Raw genomic sequence first — 16135 nt, 5'->3', positions numbered from 1 at the left:
CTTATTCTTTATAGCCCTACAGATGACAAGTGATACCCATGGGAAACAGAGAGGCAAAAAGTGCCACATCAAACAGTGGCAGATTGTAATTTAGTTACTGTATTTCCTTTAAACTGTCACTGAAGTTGACAGACTGGCTTTACTCAGTGAGTCACTTTTACAACTGAAAACATAACAAATGTTGGCAATGTTGTGATTAAAACACAACATTTTTAACTCAAACAGACAGGTTTCAAAAAGACATGGGAGGACAAGGTATTGATGTCGCCCACTACTGGTCTTTCATGCATATTCCATTTTGTCTTCCCAGGCCTGCGTCAAAGAAGACAATGGTTTCCTCTGTCAAATTTTCACAAACGCAAGGAAAGAAATGTCTGTGTCTTTAGTAGGTTGTGGACCACCACCAGGATCAGCCCTGTTGTCTCCACCTTTTCAAACACAGACACTGGACTTTCACAGCCACCGGGCAAATGCGGTGGTCAGCCAACGAGACGCCAGTACCATGCACGGCTTGTTGACATGTCTGTCATCACCGCCTCTGAGGCAGACAGACAGACAAGCCAAAGGGGTTGGAGGGCAGTGGAGGACAGAGGAGCGCCTCCAGTGCCAACCTAAGCATGTCCGTCCTCATGGCCTGCACAACGTGCCCGAGAAGGCAGGCAGCAGCAGAGCTGCGCTGAAGAGCAGATGTTTAACACTGCTGCTATTAGGCTCATTTCCTGGGCGGAGAGCGCTCTCTATTAGACCAGTAACAGGAACCAGAAAAGGCTGACGAGGAGGAGGGATGAGGTTGGAGGGTGGGTGCAAGAGAAAAGTTAGCTGAGCTCACAAGATCTCACAAATCACTTTGTCACCAGCAAGCTGTGACAAGCAGCCACGGAGAGGCAGAAAGCAGTTAAAAGGAGGCGTGAGGAGGGAGGCTGTGTCCCAGTTAGAAGGCGCAGGCAGGGAGATGCAACAGGCAAGAAAAATCAGGTCAAAGCCAATGGATGGATAGACGGACGTCCATCTCTACTGCTGAGTCTGCAGGACAGAGAAGGTGTGTCAATGTTTGAGCAACATTTCTAGTGAATGTTGAGTTTGATGGTGACAGAGGAGGACTGCAAGGTCACATGCTCAAAAGGGAGAGGAATATATTTTTCATAGTGGCCATCTTTGCAACAAACATCACTCTTACTTCTGACTTGGAGTGATTGACCAAGAAGAACCCTCTTTTCCATCTGATTGGCCTGATTGGACTTGACTTTGTGTTAAATACTCCAAAGTGGTGTGTTAACATGTGTTAAGGAGCACAGGAAGTGTATTTTTTTTTTGCTGGGCTGAGTCTGTAAAAACATGTGAGGAGAAACAGTCTGGTGAGCTGAACAACGCTGAGCCGACACATGGAGTTTGTCTGCTAGTAGGCCATCCAAGTAGAATATACACCACCAGCAGAGGTTTCGCTGGCTTTGACTCACGTTTTTTGTATGTGCGAGCGCTTTGACAGCTCACACGCTCAAAGCTCCAACGTCCGTCTGCCCGCCCTCCACCTGCTCCTGTGCAGAGAGAGAGACACCCAAATGTTAGGAGCTATTCATAGGCGGCACCAGCAGTACTGAACCTTCTCCACTCTCTACACTGCTTTAATTGTTCTTCTGAGCGTAAACACCTTGCGTCAGTCACACCTTTCCGTGGGTGATTCATTTCATCCAAGGTGGGACGCAGCCAGAAGGGAAGACGTGAGGCAGGACTCAGCCAAGGCACATCTCCAGTGGCACCATGAAGGTGGCCCTCCTGATTGTTGTGGTGGTCTACATGGTAGCCAGAGGGAGCAGCATGTCTACATGTAAGACTTTGGACTTGGAGATGGTGAAGAAGAAGCGCATCGAGGCCATTAGGAGTCAGATTCTCAGCAAGCTGCGTCTGCCCAAAGAGCCTGAGGGGGATCAGACCGAAGATGAGGAGGAGATCCCCCCTACTCTGATCTCGCTCTACAACAGCACCAAGGAGATGCTGAAGGAGCAGCAAGCTCAGGTCCAGACAGACATCTCTATGGAACAAGAGGAGGAGGAGTACTTCGCCAAGGTGCTGCACAAGTTTAACATGACCAGTGAGTACACAATGACATGATTTTACTGCATAGCTAAAAAGATCAAGAGACATTTAAGTGTGAGATATGTTACCTGCCAGTGCCAGCAGCAGTCAATGCTGGATCCGCATCCCATTTTAATCCGTTTCTTTGGTGGTCATGCTTAACCAGGCCAAAGTTTCATGGAACTTGGTTAAGTAGTTTAAGAGTTACGCTGTGTTGCTGTTAGCCTGCTTGAGTTCAAATCAGTTGCTGAAAACATACCCGGCACATTTGATCATAGAACAGCTGGTTGAATGTTCACATTTCAATGCACCACGTGGCTGCAAGTCAATCACAATTTGGCCAACAAATGGTCTCGGCGTGCATAGATGTTCTGATCTCCACCCAACATCTCCAGGCTGCATTGTGGCTTCACAGATCACACAAGCATCTGGCCTGAAGCTTACGCAACCGCTCGCAATCCATAACCATAAACACATCCTAATTTGTTTGTATGCTTCATTGTACATAGCTGTCAGGCGTCCATGCTCTCCTGCTTCTCCAATACTTTAAAAAGGAGGACTCCATCCAAAAGAGAACAAAGGAAGCTTTTAAAATGAAGAAAGACTGTTAACTCGGCTTAAATGGAAAACCAAAAATGGGAAATGAAGACAGGGCATGCACTCTTTCACCCGGCTTCATTCCCGTTCATTTTCTCTCTCCGCTCCTTCGGGATTGGGGGGTTTCCTGTAACTTGAGCATTGGGTTCTCCCATGAATATCCTATCACTTGTTCTCCATCATGGTACTGTTGTGGCCACTTCCCACAGAACGCCCACCCGGCCCTCACCCCACTAGACTTAAGCCTTCACAGTTTAGGCCTCAACCTCTCGCCCAGCTCCTCGCTGTGTTTCCTGAGGTTGCTATCAGCGTGTTTGCATGTTGGTGAATGTGATGGGCAGGAAGGAAGGCAGGCCGATGGCCACAGTGATCTCCAGTGACTCAGGTCCGGTGTAAGCGGCGGTGCCCGTGGGGAGCGCATGTTTCCTACCTCTGTGGAATGCCAGAGCATGGCTTCCTTTCGAACAAACCCTCCTTACACGCACCCACTTTGGGCCCCAGCCCAGCACACGAGTGTACGTGTGGAGGAATATTTTGCAATTGTTAAAAAAACACAGAGGAGGGCGTGGGACACGAGCAAAACTTTCTCTGTTCTTTTCATTAACGCTCCTGTTTTTCAATTTGCTGTGCGTTTTTTTACTGGATGACTAACGCTTTCCACAAAGGTCACATCAGCCGTCAGGGAAGCTTTTGTGAGGACTTAATAGTTTTGTTCTGCATTGTGGCTGTGCAAAATTGGACCAATTGGCAGTTACTACCATATCCGTGTCCAAAATCACAATTGTAACATAATCCAAGGGTAACTGAGCTTGTTGGAAAGAGCAAGGCACTGAAGTATCATACCGTTCATCGATGACTATGTGGACTTGGAATACATTTGAAAACATCCTACTTGAATTAAATTTAGATGCTTAAGCAAGTACACAGTTCCAAGTTTGGACCTTTTATATTCTATCGCCCTAGAGCTATCATCTTTACTAGGAATGTGGTTTACAAAGGCGAAAGTGAAAGAGGGTTGTTAACTGATGTTAAATTGTGCTTTTTCCACATTTCTGACCTATAAATGTTAAAATGTTGTATTATCATTTTAAAACCTATGCCAAAGTTTAACACGATTTGTGCATTTGGAAGTAAGCCCTGAGAGAAGTTTGGGATGAGTCTGAATACTCGGTTTCCGAGAGTTTTTTTCTAACACCGGCTCATTATGACATCACAGTGAGCCTTGTCAGAAGACACCGGCTCAATAGGCATGCCCGGGTAAAACCTGTAGGCCTGCTCCTCACCCCCTGCACTATTTTGTCGAAGATTTATACAGAATATATATTTATACAGAACATACAGAATATGTTAAGGTGCTTAGTAAAGCATTTAAACCCAACATTATTCAACACAGACTGGGGCTGGTCATCTTTCTGTTATAGCTAGACGTCTCATCCTGTGGGGGTTTGTCATGTAACGCTGCTTTCAAATACACGATGAGTTTGTTTGTATTAAAACTCCCTGGTTCAGTGCCACTACAGGAAACTGCTGCGTGACAAGTGTTGCACTCAGCTGCAATGTGTTCTTCCAACTTTAACAAAAAATGCACACATTCAACATCACTCCTACTCCATGCTTAACACGTTAGTACACGTTGTTGCTGTGATCACCCACAATGCTCCTCTCATTAATGCTAGACTACCTGTTTAAAAGAACTATTTCTAGAAAAAAACTGTTCTGTCAGAGCAATACAATCTAGCAGGAAATATGGGCTGCTCATGTCAACTGCAAGCTACTTGGATTGTTTACAACAAATTATTTCTTATTCATGTTCATATGTTAAACCCAGATGGGAAAACAGTACAGTGAAACAACAAGACTGATGTGGTCTAAAATGCAGATAGACATATAAGAGGCGTTATTTTCACCTGCAAAAGTCACTTTGGCTGACGCAGAGGACACGCTTACACAGGTGTTTGATCATCTTATTTCATGCCTATTGCAACACACCATGCTCACACACACGATTGGAGCAAATGATTTAAACAGCATGACCGTTATTCGCAAAAATAATATTGATTATGTACCCTCCAAAAGTCTGCCCCTAGGTCACATGGTTGCAACCCAGCCATCTGTTTAAACAACAACAAATGTCAATAAGGGCATTTATTGTGATGTCAGTCATGCTACGGGTGGACATGATGGCATGTTTAATTCATGTGTGAGATGATGTCACTGATGGGGGGTGGGGGTATCTGCTGGAATCTGCTTCCTCCCACTAGTAATTACGGAGCTGCCTCCCTACCTGTCACAACAGCTGTCCGCCATCTTACCTGCGGCTCAGCGCTCAAATCATCCCACACCTAAGCACCTGTGTGTGTGCATATGTGTTAGCTGCCGGAGCGTGCATGAGCGTGGAGGTAAAAGGCATGCAAGCTGTGATCACTAGACAAGTGCAATCAAAGGTTAATTAAAAAGTAGAAGTGACGACTGGCAGATAATATGCCTCAGAGGGGAAGTGACCTCATTTCCTGTTTCACTTCACTTCTCTAACCCTTCACACAATTGTCTCACTTTACTCAAGTCGGCCTGATGTGCTCAGTCATTGGTCGCATTCACTTCCATTCACTAGCCATGCTCTGGCATGGGTGGGACCCCGCAGATGTCATCTGCTTTCCCCTCAAAACCCACAACAGCTCTTTCAGGTTTCTGCTCAGTTTTTCATGTCAGGGCGCCAGCACTTATTCTGGTAACTGTTACACAAGTAGACCCGGGATCCCGGATCCCGGATCCAAGTCCGAGAAGTATGTGAGGCTTGCCGTCAAAAAGTCGCCCCTGGACTGGAGAGCGGAGAATCATAGCTTTGGCATTCCCAAGCAAAATAGAAGATTTGGGCCGGAGCCAGACTCAGGCAGCATTGATAAACATTCCACCACCAGCCCCCCTTTCCCACACGCCTTTACTACTCTGTTAGACTCCTCCATACATTCTTTACTTTGCTTCTTCTTCAACCTCTTTGTGCCTACAAGTTCAACCTTCACTCAGTTTTATCTTTTCAAAGTTGTAGATTTATGGCACGGTGCTGGCTCCTGCCTTCTGTCACACTCTGTGGGGGGGATGTTCCTGCTATCAAAAAAAGTAGGAAGAAAACAAGACCCTCTTTCTTTATGGTCTACTTTGCTACAGGTGGAATCGATTCATATTTGGCCACAGCCACACTCTGTGTGCACTTATTCAATTTTGCTAATGTGTGTGCGCAGCTGGGAAAGACATTTGGGATTATGAAAACAGTTATGTCATGCACATGCATGCATTTGAGGTGGCAGTGGTCCACAGTGAGGAATGCTCCAACGTTATCTGCTAATGCAATAAATTGGAATTACAAATACATTGTTACTATGGTGGTGCATAGCAACAACAAGGGGACCTTTTATGCTCATTTTTTGGCCCTTTGTGGACTCTTAGAGCAGCTACACACGATAACCAGCATAAAAAGCTTTCTAGATCTACACCTGCACCTATTGAGCCATATTTCTTTGGGTTTCCTGGTTTTAATGGATTCCACCCACAGCCCGCCTCCAGCCATGCCCACTCTACTGTGGTTGGTCACACTGCCGAGTGCATAGAAACACTTCCGGTTTGTGCCGCTAATTTCACTAGAGATAATAAACAGTATAAGAGCTGATAATAAACTGCGATTTCACCCACTGCGAGTGCATATAAAGATTTCCGTTTTGTGCTGGAAAAGGTCTGCTTTTAGAAACAACAACATAATGTATATAAAGTATACAACAATATTTCTTCATGTCATTACTGAAATGATTTTTTTTCTCTTTTTTTCCCCAGAAAAAAATGACTTGGACACCACCAAGAAGTCGAAAAGAGTCTCCCTGTTCTTCAACATCTCTGAGATTCGGGCAAGTGTGGGCGATTACCGCCTGCTCACCTCCGCTGAGCTGCGGATGCTCATCAAGCAGCCGGCGATACCAGACGAGCAGCGGGTTGAGCTGTACCATGGTGTGGGGGCATCTGCGCGATACCTGGCTTCCCGTTTCGTCACCAACCAATGGAAAGACAAGTGGTTGTCCTTTGATGTCACAGAGACCTTACAGGACTGGATGAAAGGCAATGGTGAGTTGGAGTTATTAAACCTTGGCAACCTTTACGCCACTAACATTTGAAATCATGTTTCTCATTTGGTTTGGCAGAAGATGAGCAGGGATTTGAACTTCGGCTCTTCTGCGAGTGCAGTCAGAGGACCACTGATGCCACTTTTAGCTTTTCCATCTCGGGGATCGACAATGATCGGAGCGACATTGGAATGTTAAAGCAGATGACACAGCAGCCACCTTACATCCTGACCATGTCCATCCCACAAAACGCCAGCAGCCACCTCACATCACGCAAGAGACGTGCCACGGACACCAGGGACACCTGCACGGCGTAAGTCGGTGTTCCAACCTGCATAGGGATAGCCCCATTTTCAGCACAATACGGTTGGGTTTGCCACGGTCCAATTTAAAAGCAGCAATGAGACATCCTAGCGACCACAGTATGGCAACTTTTAATAGACATGTTTTCCATGCAGCCAGACTGAGACCTGCTGTGTGAGGAGCCTGTACATCGACTTCAGGAAAGATTTGGGCTGGAAGTGGATCCACAGGCCGACCGGCTACCATGCCAACTACTGCATGGGCTCCTGCACCTACATCTGGAATGCTGAAAACAAATACTCCCAGGTAAGGAATAACATAGTGCCGTGGGTAGGAGTCCACGTCCAGTGGATTTCAGTGGATTATTGTACCTGCACTACATTACCGGAATAAGCATCAGTTGTTCAAAACATTCTGTGATGTTCTTCAGATTCTGGCCTTGTACAAACACCACAACCCTGGAGCCTCAGCCCAGCCATGCTGCGTCCCTCAGGCACTGGAACCACTTCCGATTCTTTACTACGTTGGCAGGCAACACAAGGTAAATGCACACTTGTTTTCACTTTGAACATGGCAGCACTTGTGTACTGAATTTAATATTGTTGACTTTCAGGTGGAGCAGCTATCCAACATGATCGTCAAGTCCTGTAAATGCAGCTAAAGCTAAGCGCTACACTGACAAGACATGGAAGACTCCTGCTTTGGGAACACTGAAGGTGAAAATGTAAGAGTTGATATGAAGAACTTACTATTCCTCCTGGGAGTCACCTCGCCGTGTTGGACTGACATCATGAACTCAGTGATTATATTGTCTACAGATTTTTTTAACATTACAGTTGTGATTAATTTATTTGTTGGACGGACAGACGTGTACAGGTGTCACACCAGGACTAAAGTGATATCCATGGAAAGACGAAATTATGATGTTGGACAGTGTTGTGCTTTTCCTGGATGTCATTTTTTGGCATGGAAAACAACTGTTGTGGGGGGTTTTCCCAGAGGACATCACTGCAGGCGTGTTTGCAGACCTGCACTATAAAGGACAGCAGGTGAGTGCGGGGACTGTCACATAGTGGAAACTCCCTCTGACAGCTTTTACTTTTGTCAAACCATGTAAAGACTTTTTATATTGTTTGTTATCATGATTGAATGTCAGATTGTACAAATGAAGCTTTCCACGTTGTGCCCCCCCCCCCCCCACCTCATTTAGACCGCCATAGCCAGTTTTATTGCCTTATGTTTCAGGTTTGTAGTTTTATCTAACACATGAGACTTTTTTGCACATTTCACTCGTTGCAGAGTCATGTGCTTTAGGAATAAAGCGACATTGTTTAACGTGTTTTACAATGCACTTCATGTTTGAATGTTGTTGTAAATATAAATAAGAAAATAAACACTGATGTTACATGATCACATCAGAGGTGTGTTGATGTACTTCTGTCAGGAGTGAAGTGTGCCTGGGGAAAAATTCAGTGTACCCTTGGAATGCAGCCACACAATGCCTTTTCATGCCCTTTTACTCTACATGGCAGCCATCTCAGGCTAACATTCCTGGATGCACAGCACCATTCCTGGCGTGGCCAACTCAAAAGATTTTGGGTGCGTGCCATGGCAACATTTTTACTACTTGCATGCACCATTTTCATCCTCCTCTCCACTCCCACCCAGGGGCCCCACCTCTATGTCTCAGAGCTCTCGAGATTACTGGCAGCCCGTGAGGCTGGAGTGGGAATGAGGTGCGCAGGTCCAGACCCGTCGGTAAGGCTCAGACTTTGGGGCCGTGACTACATGGAAAATTCAACACACATACAGCATACATGATGATGAAAACAGTGAACCCGCTGACACGTGGCCCCCAAGCACCTTACTTACGTAAGCTGCATGCCTTTGGATGTTCATGTTGCTGGGTTACTTTCATTGACAAACAGTTTTCGTCATAGTTTTCATCAATAACCTTGGCTGAAAAACGAGACTATAGCTAATCAGAACAAATGCATGTTGACAAGAACTATGACGGGAATATTGTACATCCCATCACAGCTACTTTAGCAGAATTTTTGTGAGGGCTGTAAGAGTTTCCACCTCTGCAGCCATGCTATCCATCCATCCATCCATCCATCCATCCATCCATCCATCCATCTTCATCCGATTATCCGGGGTTAGGTCAGGGGGCAGTAGGAAAAGCAGTGAAGACCATAGATCCTGCTCCACAGAGGAGGCCAGTTGAAAAACAGCCTTCCAATGTGTTCTGGGGTTTTTCTGCTGGTCGGACATACCCTGAACACCTGACCAAATTGTTGTGCTTTGCCCTTTGGGTCACAATCCACAACAATATGGTATGCTACAATATTATTACAAGTTACATGTTGCAACATGCCGACAATGAGGAGAAGGAAGAGCAGACCAACGGGCACAGTTCACGTTGACAGTATTGAGAACAAGACATCGTGTCATCCATGTGGAGTGATTATCATTGCTAAGAAGACACATCTGCCGTCATCTGAACAAGTGAAGAGAAGTGACAAGTTTCACAATAATCTGTATCCATAAATCCCGATCCAATATTGATATTGGATATCGCCTGCATCACAAATATCCGATATTGGCACTCCGAAACGAGCAGTAGATTACAGACTGCATCCCACCACGTCTATCCAGTCGTGAGCAGATATAGCCGATATGATCAAAACGTTTACTAAAGTGCTAACAAAATAGCAAGGACCAGGAATGATATCGGCTGTGTGACAGTAAAAAGACAAAAGACATACAAACTTGTCATGCACAAATTTCCCATGCTGGCAAAGAACTGCGAAGTATTAATATGACCAACCTCATCTCATCGCAAGCCCTGTTCTGGGTGAGCAATGTTGGGTTTAAACATTTCTTTGAGCACCTCAAACCGGTAGCTCATGCCAAGCTGCCACTACATTGCAGATGAAAATATACCCCACGTGCACAAAGAAGTCAACAAGTGAGTTTTTTCCTCATACATTTTGTTGTCTGAGTAATATCACTCAATCGAAAAGGTTCTGACATTACATACTACAAAGTAAGTCATAAAAGTATGTATGAGTCGTGCTTTTCTAATATTCCACACTACACAATACATTTTTAAAAATGTATGCATGATTCATGATGATATTGACAATATCGACATTGGACAATATTCAAGGGTTAGGATCAGGTGAAGTTGTATCAGGACCCGCCAAAAATTGTATTATAGATGCCTAGTGCATTATGCAGAGTTGGTTAATTACATCATACAATTGTTTTATGGTGTGAAAAAAAATCATGTAGCTGGTTTCAAGAAAAAAGTAACTCATCTTTTAATTTTAAAATAATAAAGACATTTTGTCTAAACATAATTTAGAAGACTAAAGAATGTCGAAAACTACATCACAAACGGCAATCAAAACTAACCCTGCTGCTAACAAGGTGACAGTGATCTGTGCTGTCTTGTTCCAAAGCTGGTCATGTTACCTAGAATTCCTAAGGAGTGTGCCTCCAGCGAGCAGACTCTTTGAGGGCAACAAACAACGTCAAACTAAACAAGACGAGATCTGTTGCCAGGTTTTACATTTTACCAGTGTTGAGGTACATGATGTTCTTGTGGTGCCTTGGCAGGGCAGATGTAATTGGAATGTTACAAGGAGAAAAAGGGATAATTAGCACACCACAACAAGCTAAACACAAGGTTTTTTTTGGGGGGGGGGGGGCATGAAGCAATGAAACTGGCCTTGAAGAGGGCAGCAAGCTCTTCATGCAATGACTAAGCAAGCCAATGTCATGAGGCTCATAAATCTGTCACTGTGTAAATGCAACGCTCCCAGAGGGGAGTTAAACTCAAGTGGGCTCATCCTTTAAGGCAACGCTCCTTTCTCAGCAGCTGCTTCCTGACGGGTCCTCTGTCTATTGATGGAGGCCACGAAAAGCTGCTGACACGATCCGGAGTGTGTGGACAAAAGGGGTGACACTTGAAACTGTGTTTTCACTTAATGGCAGTGAAGCAGGTGTTCTGTCAACACTAATATCAGTTTACAATTCAATTTATCTGCACTTCAAAACACAGTTGAACTCTAAAATAGAACACAATCTGTTCCGGGACACTTGGTTGTACTATATTGGATCCTTTAAAACATCTGTGTTCTGCGCTTCCTCCTTTGTCAACTGTTGTAACTGAAATGTAACTCAGCCCAGCACATTTTTACCTGCTGACTATGAAAGCTAATCACACAAACATGTGAGCTGATTTGATACATCCCAGGTCTCAGAAAAGTTATTTTTGGCTTTGTGACTCATCACCAGGTTGGACAGCAACAGGCTATCGGCGAGGTGTAATTCCTGAGTAGCACACTTTGATGCCTTGCTGCAGCTGCCAGCTGGCCAGGCGTCATTGGCTCCACCAAGCGCAGTGCGAAGTTTATGTTTTATCCGTTTGTTTATCTGTTTGTCTTCAAAATAACTTGAAAAGTTATGAATGGAAATTTTCTGAAATTGTCAGAAATGGAATATGGAATAGCTGAACAAATTTAGGGGTGATCCGGATGACTGTCTGGATTGGGAATTTTTCAAAGCATTCATTAACATTGCAACTTTTTTCACATTTGTGCATATAACTCCACAAAAAATGGTCAAAGCACTTGGAAAAAAATACAGGACAAGTTTCCAACATTCATTCATTTTCTATCGCTTATCCTCACGAGGGTCGACTGATTCAAAAATTGTAGGATTATTATTTTGGTGTGAATCACAATATGGGGGGAACTATGGCACTTAATAGAGCGATTTTCAAGTTATTTCTACATGTTGTGAAAAAAACCCAGGAGCACACATGGCAGCCATACGCTTGTTCTAAAATGACCTTTGACCAGCTCACATGGCATCTTCAAGACAATACCAACTAAAATCAATAGTTTTCTTGTGTCAGTAGGCATGTCCCTAGTCCACCTTTCATCACCTCCCCCCTTCCCTACACCACACCTGCCGTTTACTGCGAGATGGTTGTCGCACTTTTTGACGGCCCCGTCGTATTTCCATTCTTCACTTATTCTCTTAAATCTCTTAGCCAAAGACTGGCAGCTCTTTGAAGACACACACGGACCATTGTGAGTCATCACCAGAACAAAACATGACGGGCAATGGAGGTAGAAAACACAAATGAAGGCGAGATGACAGTTAGAGACCACACAGATGTGCTTTTTAGACACACAGGTTTCGCGTTCTTGTCCAAACATCTTGTTAATGTTAGCTGTGTGCACCTTCATGTCATCATCATGATCAGGGTGTCCTCATGGAGCCACATGGGATGAAACAAAAGTCTCTTCAAAGTAAAAAAGTACAAAGGGAAAGTATGCCTGAGTGCTTAGAAAACAAACTGTTCTGACTCACTCTCCGACAAAGAAATGTTTGCTAAAAAAGGGAAGACGCCAATTACATCTGGGGACTGGCTCCTCTCAGTCCCGCCCCCAGTTCCATCGTTTGACTCTGCGGTCTTTGTCCTGCTTTCAGATTAATGAAGGTGGGATCTGGCCGTGGTAAACAGCAACTGGACTGGAATAAGGCTCACATTAGAAGATGATGTATGAACACAAGTCTCACACTAAGACTTGACCTTGGTAGTGTCCTACAAGTAACGATGGCAATGGACAAAACAACAAACATGGAGGAGAAGCTTCAAACTTTTTGGACTGGTGGCCAGCCAATCCCAGGGCACATATAGACAAACAACCATTCACACTCACATTCATACCTATGGACAATTTGGAGTGGCCAATTAACCTAGCATGTTTTTGGAATGGGGGAGGAAAGCGGAGTCCCGGAGAAAACCCACGCATGCACGGGGAGAACATGCAAACTCCACACAGATAGTGGCATCAAACTCCAACAACAAAATCCTTAGCTGTGTGGCCTGCGCACTAACCACTCGTCAACCGTGCAGCCCCCTATATAGTATCATTCGCCTTTATTTATCAACCTCTGTACCATCATGTGTGCATGCTAAAAGACAATCACCCTTGCTGATGTTGTTCCAAGACAGCCCAAAGCGCATTTTACCAGTCAAACTCAACTGTTGAGGGCATTGCAATTAAGTAATTTTGCCATGCTAACATGCCATTATTCATCACTTTGCTCTCAGACATACACACAAACACACCCAAAAATGGGAACGACGTCGTCCCAGCAGTATTCAACCTTCTCAGATGGTCAGAGCTATAATTGTGATTCGGCACCATAATGAAGGGACAGTGATGTGAAGTTTACATTCACCAGTCACGTCCCCTGTACTGTTGTGTTGAGAGCAATTGTTGCAGTCATACAATACAAGTATTTTATATGTCAAACCAGAAAGTATTCAGAACCCAAAGGCGGATAAAGATCTGCTGTTGATCGACTAGTGTTTTGCAGGATCTCTGTGAGGCCCTAAAGTCACATAGGATAACCTGACTGCTCCCATTGGAGCAATCACAGAGTCAAGACAATTAGGATATAATGAATGATCATACTTGAACAACAGTTCTGACAGTAGGCAGTCTCAAATGTAGTACTTTTGTTGGTACATATACTGTGTACACTATAAATGGTTCATGAGTGCGCAAATTCTTCTCAAGTTTAGTGCTGTCTCAAATCGACTACTGTACTATTGTGGACCCGCTTCGTCGACTTCTTTTTGCCATCATTATCAATCTGTGACAGAACGACACTGTCAAAAGTTGCACACTCAGCAACTTGGTATATGGTGTACAAAGTATACATATCGAAGTGTGCTGACGGCAGTTTCCAATTTAAAACACAACCCCACTTCTTATTTGGACTAGCCCTAAAAGTGAATGGGTTCTTATTATTTCTCGCTTGTGTAGCCACTGCTTCAAATGGGGTTTTTCAAGTTTATTTAAACTTTGGAAAGGTTAGAATATCTCTTCCCATCTGCTATAGAGCCATATGACGTATGTTGAGGGCGGTCCATCACTATGCACTCACCATTTTGGCTGTTTTGAGTGCATCATCCGAGTACTAACAGTTCTCTGCATTTTGCCATACTTCTCAGTGTGAACACACTTGTGCACTCAAAGACTTTGTGTGGAAGTGCGCAAACTGAGACAGTTTTGCTTGGGTAAGCTCTGGCAATCTAACCGATATAGCCCCCTCCACCTCTCCTTCCTGTCCCTACTGGATTTCCCAATGAACACATTCCTCCTTCCCAGTCCCACTGTTTATGACACACGCTATCTTCTGAAGCAACATGTGTGTGTGTGTGTGTGTGTGTGCGTACGTGCGTGTATATGGATGTCTATGTAATACAAGAAAAAGTAATTGTAAATGTAATTGCAGTTGGGACACACCTTAGCACACGATGCTGTGTTTTTGTACAAACAGCTGTTTTCTAGTCGACTACACTTTGTGAGCTAAAGTGCACGAGAATGAAGGGTGGAGGAGAGCGCAATGAGTCATCGCCGCCATAATCCCGGGATGCTCCTCTCTCAAAAGGGTGCACAAAGAGGCTCAGACGGGGCAAAAAACAAACAAGTTGCTTGTCTAATTAGAGAGGGCGGAGGTGTTTGGGAGTTGTTAGGGGGGCGTTGGAGGTCAAAGTCAGCTGAGTCATCCCCTTACACCCACTTCCTGTGATGGCCGTAGAGGAAAGTAAGTGTTATTCTATACAGTCTCTATCGCAACACTAATAAGAGACTCCCTTGACCTTTTGGGTAAACAATCTAATGTGGTTAAACACAAAAACTGTGCCTACATTTTGACTGACACTGTCATTTAAAGGAAAAGTGCACTTTCATCCACAATCCTTATGTGAGGCTTGAACACAAGTCTCTTTTTTCTGTGCTTTATACAGGTATGAAAGCATCTTTAAAAAAAGACAGCTAAGAACATGCACGCAATGGGATGCAACTGTCCCGCCTAAAAACCCTTCTGAAAACAAACTCTCTGGTGTGTTTTTTGTTTGTGAGTTTAGAAAAGTTCCTCCAAGGTGTAGGCGTTCATTTCTATGTTACTATGTGAAATCAAAGCACCCAGGAGGGAAGTTCCAGGAATGCTTAAAACTACCAAAGTGCAGTAAAACACCATAAGTATTACATGTTATTATGAATGTGCCTGTTGCTACATGGTTAAAGCATGTTGTTGGGTATATACTGTAGAACCATAAAACGTTGTTGGAGGTGTTTTAGTAGCAGACTGAAGGCGGAATAGGTGTGTCCCATTACATGCATTAATGAGCAACCTCTTTATCTGTTTTTATATGTGTAGAACACACAGAAAAGAGGAAGACATGTACTGTATGTTGAAGGACTGAAAGGACTGTGGATGATGGTATGTGGATGATGATAACGATGTTTATTGGATCTAGATATCCATTATTCGTATGGGTGCAATAGTACATGTACTGAATGTACTGTATAATAACATTTTTGGGTATAGAACATTAGGTATGCTACAGTGGCATATCAAGTTCCTACACAAGCCCAAAAATATTAACAAAACCAAAGTACTTTATGTGTTGAACTGTAGGGGTGCAACAAGATCTCACAAGATTAAAATGTGACGGTATGTGACATGTGATTTCTCGTTCAGTCTTCTCTCATGGCCACTTGGCCTTGGACGATAACAATAACTAATCACACCAAAAGAAAATAACTAATTTAGTCTGTTTTCCTCATCTCCTGCCTCCAAACAATGCAGGAAGAGGATTCACTCTGTGCATTAGTTTCAGCACCATGGCCCATTTGTTACATAGAATAAGGGCATGAACGGAGAGAGTGCTTTTGTCAGTCAAACAGTCCCTTTGTCTCCCATTCCCCAGTTTTTATTTTTTCCCCTTCACCTGTGTTTTTCCTTAACTTTTGCAGGTTAGTATGAGTATTGCTCATCGTGAAGTCTTGGATAGATCCTACACAACATTAGATTCTACATAATTAATAGTTTAGTAACTAAATGTATTGATACTATAAATGTTTATATAGTAGATTGTAGCAAACACTAATCCCTAGAGGTGCAGGCTCAAGTGACAGTTTTGATGACTTTAGAGTTAACTTGACAATATCATC

At 44.0% G+C, this 16135-nt stretch overlaps 1 protein-coding gene across 1 annotated transcript; it reads left to right on the top strand.

The window, feature by feature from the left end:
* Positions 1-806: 806 nt before the first annotated feature.
* Positions 807-8500, top strand: tgfb1a (transforming growth factor, beta 1a). Its single transcript, XM_058080631.2, has 6 exons — positions 807-2089; positions 6496-6780; positions 6858-7092; positions 7238-7388; positions 7513-7623; positions 7696-8500. Exons 1-6 carry the CDS (start codon positions 1759-1761, stop codon positions 7741-7743), a joined length of 1161 nt encoding a protein of 386 aa, XP_057936614.2. The 5' UTR covers positions 807-1758; the 3' UTR covers positions 7744-8500.
* The last annotated feature ends 7635 nt before the right edge of the window (positions 8501-16135 follow it).

This window comes from Doryrhamphus excisus, linkage group LG8 (genome assembly GCF_037039965.1).
Source record: "Doryrhamphus excisus strain RoL-2023G ecotype Guam linkage group LG8, RoL_Dexc_Guam_v1.1, whole genome shotgun sequence".
Lineage (NCBI taxonomy): Eukaryota > Metazoa > Chordata > Actinopteri > Syngnathiformes > Syngnathidae > Doryrhamphus > Doryrhamphus excisus.
The sequence above is the reverse complement of the archived record's forward strand: the minus strand, read 5'-3'. Positions and strand labels throughout refer to the sequence as shown.

What these genes read in the sequence shown, in the direction of transcription:
- tgfb1a (XM_058080631.2), top strand. Translation starts at nt 1,759, where the DNA reads ATGAAGGTGGCCCTCCTGATTGTTGTGGTGGTCTACATGGTAGCCAGA. An exon ending in GGACTGGATGAAAGGCAATG is followed by an intron (nt 6,781 to 6,857) that starts GTGAGTTGGAGT and finishes TTGGTTTGGCAG; the next exon opens with AAGATGAGCAGGGATTTGAA. An exon ending in ACCAGGGACACCTGCACGGC is followed by an intron (nt 7,093 to 7,237) that starts GTAAGTCGGTGT and finishes TTTTCCATGCAG; the next exon opens with CCAGACTGAGACCTGCTGTG.